Source organism: Bos mutus, chromosome 11 (genome assembly GCF_027580195.1).
Source record: "Bos mutus isolate GX-2022 chromosome 11, NWIPB_WYAK_1.1, whole genome shotgun sequence".
NCBI lineage: Eukaryota > Metazoa > Chordata > Mammalia > Artiodactyla > Bovidae > Bos > Bos mutus.
This window is the reverse complement of record NC_091627.1, coordinates 46314607-46326858: the sequence shown is the minus strand read 5'-3', so window position 1 is coordinate 46326858 and position 12252 is coordinate 46314607. Positions and strand designations below refer to the sequence as shown.

The window sequence follows — 12252 nt, the reverse complement described above, 5'->3', positions numbered from 1 at the left end:
CACGTCCATGGAGTCAGTGATGCCATCGAGCCATCTCATCCTCTGTCGTCCCCTTCTCCTCCTGCCCCAAATCCCTCCCAGCATCAGAGTATTTTCCAATGAGTCAACTCTTCGCATGAGGTGGCCAAAGTCCTGGAGTTTCAGCTTTAGCATCATTCCTTCCAAAGAAATCCCAGGGCTGATCTCCTTCAGAATGGACTGGTTGGATCAGCCATAGGTATACATATGTTTGGGGCTTCCCTGATGGCTCAGATGGTAAAGAATCTGCCTGTAATGCGGGAGACCTGTGTTTGATCCCTGGGTTGGGAAGATCCCCTGGAGGAGGGCATGGCAACCCACTCCATTATTCTTGCCTGGAGAATCCCATAGACAGACTGGTGGGCTACAGTCCATGGGGTCACAATGAGTTGGATACAACTGAGTGACTAAGCACAGCACAGCATGCATACATCCCCTCCCTTTTGAACCTCCCTCCCACCTCTCTCCCCATCCCACCCTTCTAGGTTATTACAGAGCCCAGGTTTGAGTTCTGTGAGTCATACAGCAAATTCCTATTGGCTATTTATTTAACCTATGGTAACGTATGCTTCCATGTTACTCTCTATATACATCCCACCCTCTCCTTCCTCTCCCGTGACCGGGTCCATAAGTCCGTTCTCTATGTCTGAGTCTCCATTGCTTCATTTATTTTTATTTATTTTGCTGCACAGGATCTTCAGTCTTTGTGGCATGCGGGGTCTTTTGTGGTGACATATGGACTCTTAATTGCAGCATGTGGGATCTAGTTTCCCAACCAGGGATTGAACCAAGGGTCCCTGCGTTGGGAACCCAGAGTCTTAGCCACTGGACCAGCAGGGAAGTCCTGTAACTCATTCTTTTTTATTGGTGAATAATACATTGATTTTTGGAAATTATTTGGGCAGGAAGTTATATTATCTATGAACTTTATTTCAGGCTAGGAAAGAGTTTACAAAATATTTGTTATAGAAAGGAACATTGAATAAGAGGCACTAAGCTAGCTGGAAACACAAGACCATGTGTGTAAAAAGGTAGTTAACAACCTAAGCAGACATATTATCAAGGTAGAGTCAAATTTTCGGGGACGAAAGATACACAGGTAAGGATTAGGCAGAGATCAGATTTGAGTGATAGATCCTATTCAGTTAAAGGACTGGCAAAGCCTGGAGGGTGAAACAGCCACCCAAAACTTAAACCGCCACCGGCATAGCATGCTACTCCATCTAAAGTAATCTTCGCCGAGTAATTTCCTCTCTGAGTAGGCCCTGGGGTTGAAGAGGGAAATCAGCAGAAGCAAAATGAGGGGTCTGCAACCTAATGAATTGATAGCTCCGCACTGGCAAATGTAAGGGTTGTGTTTTGCAGAGCTTGTTATTGTTGTTCAGTCGCTACGACCTGTCCGACTCGCTGTGATCCCATGGACTGCAGCACGCCAGGCTTCTCTGTCCATCACTATCTCCTTGAGTTTGCTCAAACTCATGTCCATTGAGTCAGTGATGCCATCCAGCCATCTCATACTCTGTCGTCCCCTTCTCTTGCCCTCAAGTTTTCCCAGCATTAGGGTCTTTTTTTTTTTTTAAGAATGTAGAATATTTTATTAACAATTTTTATATTGATTACATTTTGAAATGGTAATACCTTGGGTATATTTTGTTAAATAAAAAGGGTCTTTTACAATGAGTCAGCTCTTCGCATCAGGTGCAGAGCGGGGAGCTGCCAACAGCGACCTCTGCTGGCACTGCGCCGCCACTTTCCTCTCGCGCGTTCGTCCAGCAGTTTAGGCCCGTCTCGGCTGCCGTAGCGCGGTCGCGCTCAGCTGTCGGTGGTCTCTGCTAACCATGGCGGCCGAACTTGAGGGTTCCAAGTGCCTGAGTGGGCTGTTGAGCGGCCTGGCTCAGGATACTTTCTACGGGCACCCGGGTATCACCGAGGAGCTGTTGCGAAGCCAGCTGTATCCGGAGGTGTCACTTGAGGAGTTCCGCCCCTTTCTGGCGAAGATGAAGGGGATTCTTAAGGTACCGCTTCTCTCCGCAGCCTTCGGTGCGGAGCCGAGTCTCTTCCCCGCCGTCCTCCGACTAGTCCCCTCCGAAGCCGAAAGGCTTCCCTCCTCAGACCTCCACTCCAGGGGCTCCATGTTATGCTTCATCAGGTCCCCGGCGCTCGCTCTGTCGCCTCTTCTCACTTTCTGAGGGCTCCCGGCAGCAGTGCTGACGGTTACCCACCGAAGACTCGGGTTTTGTCTCCAGGCACTTCTCTGTTGTGTAGGTCACGATTTCGAGTTGCCTCTGCAGATCTCTGCGCTCCATACTTTTTAATATTAAGAGCGATCAAGCCAGCAGTTTTCCTGGGCCGTTGAAGTGTTCAAGAGTGTTAGTGGTCAGGTGTTTGCCGGGATAAGGGGTGGATTAGCCCGAGGGAACCCCTGTCAAGCAGTATACTGTACGGTTAAGAAAGCACGTTCATCAGCTTGAAGTCAAAGCGTAGCTCAGCCTTTCCCAGTAAAAATGCAATGCGAGCCAAACGTAACAACTTTAAAATTTCTAGTAGCCGCACTAAAAAAAAGTAAAAAGAAAAACGTGAAACTTATTTTAATATTTAACCCAATATATCCAAAGTATTTTTTCCCATGTAATCAATATACAAAATATTAATGAAATGTTTTATATTAGTTTTTTCATTAAGTGTTTGAAATCTGGTGTATATTTTGCATTTAAAGCACATGTCAAATTGGACTAGTCACTACTGCAAGTGCTCAACAGTCATACGTGGCTAATGGCTACCTTATTGGACCATACTGGATTAGACTAGGAACTAGCAATAGGACGGAATCTAGTAATGAAGTATACTCAAGAGATAATGTGTAGAAATATATTTTTGGGGGGGCTTTCTATGTGTTAGGAATTCTTTTAGACATTTTCTGTTTTGTTTAATTTGTTTCTTGCAAAAACCTTATGTGGTAGGTACACCCCCATTTTAAAGATTGGGAAACAGGCTCTGGGAGTCTAAGCATTTAGCCTAATGGTTACACTGATTAAAATCAGTGTTGAAATTTTATCTGTTATCCTTTTGCACTTGCTGTGTTTCAGAACTGCTTATGATACCTTAAAGGGCAGTTGTGTTTCTTTTTTTAAAAACTGCTTTTGCTTATAGGATTTGAATCTGGAAAAAAGAAAACCAAAGCAATTATTGAAAAGAAAGTAAATGGATTGTCTTATTGAAATGTAAGGAGTAATGTATGTGATTCTGGACATTTTAAGTAATTTTAGTTATGATGAGTCACTAGTGAAAGTCTTCTGTTTCTATCAAATGTTACTCTTAAAGTGATAAGAAAAGATTTCTTAGAGAATTTGACATCTTACCTGAATTTCTGGTGTTTTGCTAGGCCCATAAGGGAATGAGGATAAGGGACTGAAGGCTGAAAAGTAAGAACAGCACAATGTTTTAGAATCTCTAAATATTGGGGGATATTTTGAATCTTTTGTTATGACAAAAATTGAAGTATACTGAGAAAGAATATTATGGAAACTGTCCTTTATTTTCTTTAAAATACATTGCCGTGTAATATCTAGATCTTGCTCTCACTGTTCTCAGTCTGCTGCCTGAGGCTGGATTGAGTAGCAGGACTCTTGGTATTGGGAGTAGAACTGAAGATTTGCCTGTGCTTCACAGCTCTGCACAGATAATTGGTTTGAGGTAGGAAGGGAAAAAGCCTTTGATTGGTTGACTTAGGGCTGAAACTATGGGCTCAGGGTAACATCAAGTTCCAGTCTTCATTTACCTTGTAAGCACCACTTAGGGATAAACATCTCTAATTCTTATGAAAATGTAAAAAGTAAATATGAATTTAAACAAAAAGGTTTCGAGCAGAGATAGAATGTCCATCTGCAATAGAAGAGAACATACACAAATAAACATTATACAAGGATACATAGTATTTGGAAATAGAGGTCTGAGTGGTCTACTATGGACAGAAAAGAGATATTAGCTGTTTCTGGCAAATTTCTTGGAGATGCCATTTTTGTTGCTCTTGAAGAAAGTATAGAGTATTTTAGATTAAAATGAAGGGCAGCCATATAGGGCATGTAGGCTGAGAAAATAGCAGAGGTGGAGCAGGAAAATGTAGAGCAGATTCAAGAAATGGTGAACAGTCTGATTTGACCAATGCATGGCCATACCCAGTTTGGAGTACTGGTTGAGGAGGCAAGAAAAAAGTGAAACTACTTTTTATTCCTTTATTCCTACTAACTTTTTCCTGCTTTTTAGCAGCTTATACTTTTTTCCCCTTCAATTAAAAAAATTTTGGTAAAATACACAAAACATAAAATTTATCATCTTAACCATTTCAAAGTATACAGTTCATTGGTATTAAATACATTGATAATTTGTACATCCATCACAACCATCTGTATCTATAACTCTTCACCTTGTAGAACTGAAACCCTTACCCATTAAACAGTAACTCCATATAAATCACATCTCACTCCCTGACCAGCGCCCTCCATTTTACTTTGTGTCTTTATGATTTTGATTACTCTAAGTGTCACATATAAGTGGAGTCATACAGTATTTGACTTTTTTTGTGACTGGATTATTTCATTCCAGCATGCTCTCTTTCAAGTTCATCCATTTTATGGTGTGTGTCAGAAATTCCTTCCTTTCAAAGACTAAATAATAGTCCATTGTATGTATCAGGATGCACCACATTTTGCTTATCCATTCATCTGTCAGTGAACACTTAGGTTGCTTCCTTGCTTTAGCTGTTGTTAATAGTGATGCTATGAATATGGGTGTGCTAATACCTCTTTGAGACCCTGCTTTCATTTCTTCTGGGTATATACCCAGAAGTGGAATTGCTGGATCATATGGTAATTCTATTTTTAATTTTTGAGAAACTGCCATCCTGTTTTCAACAGCAGCTGTGTCATTTTACATTCCTACCAACAGTGTACAAGAATTCCAATTTCTTCACATACTTATCAGCACTTGTTATTTTCTGTGTGTGTCTGTATGTATATTTTGACGGTAGCCATACTAATGACTATGAAGTGGGCAGGGTATACGTTTTTACATAATGATGACTGCAGAAGTCAGAACCGTTTTTTCTTCTGTCTATGGAGTCTCAACAATCTTGAATTCAACATTCAAGGCTAGAATGAAACATGCATGCTAGAAGAAAAGCAGTGAGGAAAAATACTAAAGAAAAAAAATGTTGGAATCTAAACAGAGGGGAAAAAAACTAAGGATAAAAATGAAGTAGTGTCATACCTTTCAGTGATCTATAGAGCATCAAGTTCTATAAAGAGAGTGAAAATGAAGAGGGACAACAGAGGTAGGAGGAAAGGAAGGAAGGGATGTGTAACTCCCAGCAGGGAATAGGCAGTGGGTATATGTTAATAGTCTCCTTGTTGCCAGCTGCCTGCCTTCATTTATTCATAGGCTGTGTTTCAAGTTCAGCTGCTTCCTGAGCTGTAGCCTTTCCCTCTAACCTTCACATTCTGTGCCCAGGTGTAGTGTACTGATTGCTCACATTTGTACTGGTCCCTGTTTTCCACTTGAACTGGAGCTTTTCTACCCTACTTGGCTGGGACATGAACCCTCTGTAGCTTTGTTTGTTGATAACAGAAGGGCAAACCCTTCATCAGTGTGTGGATACATGAAGCTGACTATCCACTTGCTTTAGTTTTATTTTTTGGTATCTCCTGAGAAGCAGTGAAATCAGTGATTTGAGTTTGGTGTATTTAGTTAGGGAAATGACATCCTATATAAATAGGATGCCATTTTTATCTAATTTTTTTTGCTCATATTTATAATTTCAACTTCTCATAGATATGTGTTTGCTTAATCTCGGTTTCTTGCTTCTGCTGTTAACCTCGCAGGGATGCTCCTCAATTCTAGTTTACTAGAATTCTGAAGAAAGATCTTAACTACGAAGCTGGATCACAGTTTGTACGCTTATGTTCTGTATTCACTACTGCCCTCTGTTGGTGATGATATTATATTTCCTCACCGAAACTTCATATTAAACAAAAATTTTTAATGAAAATTCTATTGAGTTTTGTTTCGTCTGTTGTTGATATAGGGCTTCCCCAGTGGTTTAGCGGTAAAGAATCTGCCTGTGGTGCAGGAGGTGCAGTTGACACAGGTTCAGTCTCTGGGTCAGGAAGATCCCCTGGAGGAGGACATGGCAGCCGATTCTAGTATTCTTGCCAGGAAAATCCTATGGTCAGAAGAGCTTCTCAGGCTACAGTTGTGGGGTTGCAAAGAGTTGGATGCAGCTGAGCGTGCGTGCACACATGCATGCACACACACACACACACACATTGTTGATATAATTCTTTGTTCACATTGTCAATCAAAAGTTAATTTTGCCATTTCTCTTTTTTGCTATCATTTTTTTTAATTGAAGTATAGTTGATTTACAATTATTAGTTTCAGGTGTATAGCATAGTGGTTGAATATTTTTATAGATTATACTCCATTTAAAGTTATTAGAAAATAATGGCTATATTTTCCTGGGCTGTACAATCTATCCTATTGCTTATTTTATTTATTGCTTATAAGATCCAGTCTCTATGGTGGCTCAGATGGTAAAAGCAACTGCCTGCAGTGTGGGAGACCTGGGTTTGATCCCTGGGTCAGGAAGATCCCCTGGAGAAGGAAATGGCACCCCACTCCAGTACTCTGGCCTGGAAAACTCCATGGATGGAGGAGCCTGGTGGGCTACAGTCCATGGGGTTGCCAAGAGTCGGACATGACTGAGTGACTTCACTTTCACTTTTCATCTTCTCTATAATTTGTATTAAAAATATGTTTAAATTCTGTTTAGAAATCTATAAATACATGCAGCAGTTTATGGTCTGGCTTTCCTGTTCCACTTTTGTCTCCTACAGTCTGCCTCCTACCTCCTACAGCACAGCTACCAGTGAACCTCGTTTTCTCCCCAACTTTATTGAGATATGTCAAATAAACCAGTGATCTTTTTAAAACATACATCATACCTACTAACTGCCCTGCTTTCAACCCTGTCATATTCATGAGCTTAAAATAAGATCCCGTCCTTTTTACCATAGCCTATAGTTTCCTGTGATCTCACCGTTACCAGTTTCTCTGATCTCATTGTCTTATTCCAGCCCCACTAACCTTGTCTTTAAACCTGTTAGGTGCTTTCTGAATCTGTTCAGGACCTTTGCAGGTAGTTGTCCATATGCCTGCAGTGCTTTCCCCCAAGATGTTCATTTGGATTGTTTATTTACTTCATTCATTCTCTAGCTAAAAGTGATTTCCTAGGAGGTCTTCCCTGATCCATGCAAACAGCCTCACCCTCCCTCCCCGACTCTTTTTGCCCTGCTTTACTTATTTTCATACCTGTTACTAACTGAAATTATGTATACCCTATTGGAATGCAAGCATTAAGAGGGCAGCACTTTATTATTACTTTTTCCCTTTTTTTTAATCACTAACACCTGAAACTGTTTTGGGCACATGGTATGCATATAATAAAAATCTGTAGAATATGTGAATGGATGGATACTACTTAAATGTGGAGATTGCCATTAAAAAAGTAATCACAGAGAGAAAACCTATATTATTTCTGTATGGGAAGAGCTGGAAGGAATCACACTGTGGAAGGTTATAATCAGGGGTCAGCAAACTATGACCCCTGGGACAAATCTGGCCTGCAGCCCATTTTTATAAATAAATTTTTACTGGAACATGGCCATGTACTCATTCATTTACATCTTGTCTGTAACAGCTTTCACCACTGTAATAATAGAGTTGAGTAGTTGTAACAGAGATCTTGTGGCCTTCAAAGCCTAAGATATATACTACCTGAATCTTTACAGAAGAAGTTTGGTGATTCCTTTCTTAGAATTTGTTCCTAAATTCATGTGTAATACTTGGAAACAATCTTGTATAAATTATATGTTGGTTGCTGCTGCTGATTTAGTTGCTAAATCATGTACGACTCTTTGTGACCCTGTGAACTGTAGCCTACCGGGCTCCTCTGTCCATGGATTTCCCAGGCAAGAATACTGGAGTGGGTTACCATTTCCTTCTCCAGAGGATCTTCCTGACTCAGGGATCAAACCTCTGTCTCCTGCTTTGCAGGTGGATTCTTATACCACTGAGTTGCCAGGAAAGCCCTATTTATTGGTTACTTGATAGAAATCTAAAATAGAAATATTTAAGAAATAGTTATCATTTGGTCTTATGAACTCTTGAGGAATTTCACTAATCTTTTCTTTAGGTCATGAAGCTTGTGGTAAATGAGAAATAAGCTTTAATAATTCTGTAGTACTGCATGTGTTCTTGGTAAGACATAATTTGAATTTGGATTTTTTTCATAGTAAGAGGATGTAAAATTTATGTTTATTAATATAAAATGTATAAAATTAATGTTGTAAGCTTAAGAGTCAAGTTATACCATCAATGTATGAAAACTGGTTTACATTTATATGAGAAAATAACGTCAGTAACGTATTAAGATTTAAAGTAGTAAAAGATGAAGAAATATTTATATCTATAAAAACCTGCTTTTGTCTCCACTCCTGAAGCTATGAAAATTTGTAATTTTTTGAGAACTAGATTGACCGGAAAGGAAGACCTGTGGTAATATAGTTTTCGTGTGTCTTATAACAACAGAGATAGGTCTTCCGAAGGATGCTGCATTTAGTTACTTTTCAGTTTTGCAAACATTTAGCTACCTATATGCTTTCCCTTAATACTTTTTATTGTAAATATTATTTAACTTTACAGAAAATATAGAAATCAGATGTGTAAAAACACACAAGTATCATCTGTTGACATCAGTTCAGTTCAGTTGCTGAGTCGTGTCCGACTCTTTGCGACCCCATAGACTGCAGCACACCAGGCCTCGCTGTCCATCACCAACTCCCAGAGTTTACCCAAACTCATGTCCATTGGGTCAGTGATGCCATCGACCATCTCATCCTCTGTCGTCCCCTTCTCCTGCCCTCAATCTTTCCCAGCGTCAGAGTCTTTTCAAATGAGTCACCTCTTTGCATCAGGTGGCCAAAGTATTGGAGTTTCAGCTTCAGCATCAGTCCTTCCAATGAACACTCAGAACTGATCTCCTTTAGGATGGACTGATTGGATCTCCTTGCAGTCCAAGGGACTCTCAAGAGTCTTTTCCAATACCACAATTCAGAAGCATCAATTCTGTGCTCAGCTTTCTTTATAGTTCAGCTCTCACATTCATACATTACTCCTGGAAAAACCAAAGCCTTCACTAGACGGACCTTTGTTGGCAAAGTAATGTCTCTGCTTTTTAATATGCTGTCTAGGTTGGTCATAACTTTCCTTCCAAGGAGTAAGCATCTTTTAATTTTATGGCTGCAGTCACCATCTGCAGTGGTTTTGGAGCCCCCAAAAATAAAGTCTGACACTGTTTCCACTGTTTCCCCATCTATTTCCCATAAAGTGATAGGACCGGATGCCATGAATTTAGTTTTCTGAATGTTAAGCTTTAAGCCAACTTTTTCACTCTCCTCTTTCATGTTCATCAAGAGGCTTTTTAGTTCTTCTTCACTTTGTGCCATAAGGGTGGTGTCATCTGCATATCTGAGGTTATTGATATTTTCTTCCGGCTGTCTTGATTTCAGCTTGTGCTTCATCCAGCTCAGCATTTCACATAATGTACTCTGCATATAAGTTAAATAAGCAGGGTGACAATATACAGCCTTGACGTACTCCTTTTCCTATTTGGAACCAGTCTGTTGTTCCACATCCAGTTCTAACTGTTGTTTCCTGACCTGCATACAGATTTCTCATGAGGTAGGACAGGTGGTCTGGTATTCCCATCTCTTTCAGAATTTTCCAGTTTGTTGTGGTCCACACAGTCAGAGGCTTTGGCATAGTCAATAAAGCAGAAGTGACGGCGGAGCCTGGTGGGCTGCTGTCTATGGGGTCGCACAGAGTCTAACAGAACTGAAGTGACTTAGCAACAGCAGCAGCAGCGGCAGATATTTTTCTGGAACTCTCTTGCTTTTTCGATAATCCAGCAGATGTTGGCAATTTGATTTCTGGTTCCTCTGCCTTTTCTAAAACCAGCTTGAACATCTGGAAGTTCATGGTTCATGTATTGCTGAAGCCTGGCTTGAAGAATTTTGAGCATTACTTTACTAGTGTGTGAGATGAGTGCAATTGTGCAGTAGTTTGAGCATTCTTTCTTATTGCTGTCCTTAGGGATTGGAATGAAAACTGGGCTTTTCCAGTCCTGTGGCCACTGCTGAGTTTTCCAAATTTGCTGGCATATTGAGTGCAGCACTTTCACAGCATCATCTCTTAGGATTTGAAAAAGCTCAACTGGAATTCCATCACCTCCACTAGCTTTGTTCGTAGGATTATGAAATAATTATAGTAAACCAAGGGAAATTTAGCAATGCTTGTTTGTAAGCTCTTTTTTTAGCATTCCTTTGTTTTTGGAGACAAAGAATGGATGTTTCATTCCTCTAGGTATAGTGAGGGCACCTCTCACATGAGGATTTTATGACCTGTTTTAGAGGAGAAGGATTGGTGGGGAGGGCAGGGCGACCTTCCTGCTCTTTATTTCTTAGATTCCTTAACTTTATGATAGTTAATATGCCAGGGTGCCATAATTTGGGGTAGCATGTCCCCATCACCACCAGCCTCTCTCTCTCTCTTTTTTTAAAATACAAGGCGGTGAGCATACAGTACATAATTTCTGCATTTGACTTTTAAAAAATTTCTTTTTTTAATACTATTCTCGAGTATTAGGAATTTAGTGCATTTGTACTCAGCAGTGGAGAGAGTTTTTTTGCAGAAGCTTTTGAAGAACATTATATAGCTGTCTTGTTTTGGGGTATGATGTAAATTGAAGAGGTTAAATTTCTATAAAGGGATACCCTGTTTAATCTTTTTAATACTCCAGTAGTTTGATGTTTTGCATACTGTGGTGTGTGTGTTTACTTTTATTATTGGTATATGTTGCTGTTATTATTTATTTTAAAAAATTTAATCCTAGTCCTCTGTCATTTTAGCTAACTTGTGTTTGTATGGCAGCTTCCTTTATTTATTTTTTATTTTTTTGGCCATGCCATGCAACTTATGGGATCCTAATTCCCTCACCAGGGATTGAACCTGGACCCTTTCAGCAGTGAAAGCACAGAGTCCCAACCACTGGACTGCCAGGGAATTCCTTGGTATATATTATTTATTTATTTTTTATTTTTTTGGCCATGCCATGCAACTTATGGGATCCTAATTCCCTCACCAGGGATTGAACCTGGACCCTTTCAGCAGTGAAAGCACAGAGTCCCAACCACTGGACTGCCAGGGAATTCCTTGGTATATATTATTTTAAAAGCACAATTTGATTCTAGTTTTGTTGAAAGTATTTATAGTAAAAGCAGAGGCTTAAAAGTGAATTTGATATCAAGTTTATAAAACAACTCAAGTTACTGCTCATTAGTGATTTTGTTGTTGTCAAATAATGGTTTTACCAGCTTCACTTTTGAAATTTATCTTGTGGCGTATATGCAGTACTGGATTCTTATGAAAAAGCCCATTGTGAAAATCCATCATGCTTTTGAATGTTGAGTTTTGTTGTCTCTGCAGTACAGTTTTTGGATTTATTATATAATGTAGAAAGATTTTACTATGTAAGATATTTTAAAATCTGTTACTGGCCTCTCTTTTCAAATAAAGAAAAGTACGTAAAGCAGTATCTTTTTGATACTTAACTCACTTTAAGAATGAACTTCACCCATATATGTTTTGAACAACAAATAATAGGTAATAAATTAAGTATGAAAAATGGATGCAAAATATCTGATCTTAAAATGTTTAGATCAAGAGACATGAGTAGGAGAGATTGAATGCATTTGACTTATTCTGTCATATTTTCAGGATTCAGTTGTCTTCTGTCTTAACTATAAGCAGTGATTCTCTTTTTCTACTTTAGGTGGCGGTAGAATATTGGCTTGCTAATACACTGATAAAATAGGTTGGAAGCAACATAACATTTAAAATGTTCTTCTTAAATTGTTCTTAGTTTAGAAAACAAAGTTGCCTACTCAATAATAAGAATTTGTTATCCAAAAGAGGTCTAAATATTTGGTTAGATATTTTGAATTTAGAAATATCATTTTCTGGAAAATGTAAAGCTCTGTAAACAGATTCCTTTTGCTACAGTTCTCTAGGTTTTGTGTAAATAAATTTTGCTAATTTCATTGATGAATTTTGAGAATTTTT

The 12252-nt window shown here is 39.3% G+C and overlaps 1 protein-coding gene across 1 annotated transcript in view; it reads left to right on the top strand.

Annotated features, from left to right (window-relative positions):
• The first annotated feature begins 1807 nt into the window (after positions 1–1807).
• COMMD1 (copper metabolism domain containing 1) overlaps positions 1808–12252 on the top strand; it is a 170883-nt gene continuing 160438 nt past the window's right edge. Inside the window, exon 1 of the mRNA XM_070379389.1 lies at positions 1808–2033. Within this exon, the coding sequence (XP_070235490.1) occupies positions 1857–2033 (177 nt within the window). The 5' untranslated portion in view covers positions 1808–1856. The remainder of the gene's footprint in view (positions 2034–12252) is intronic.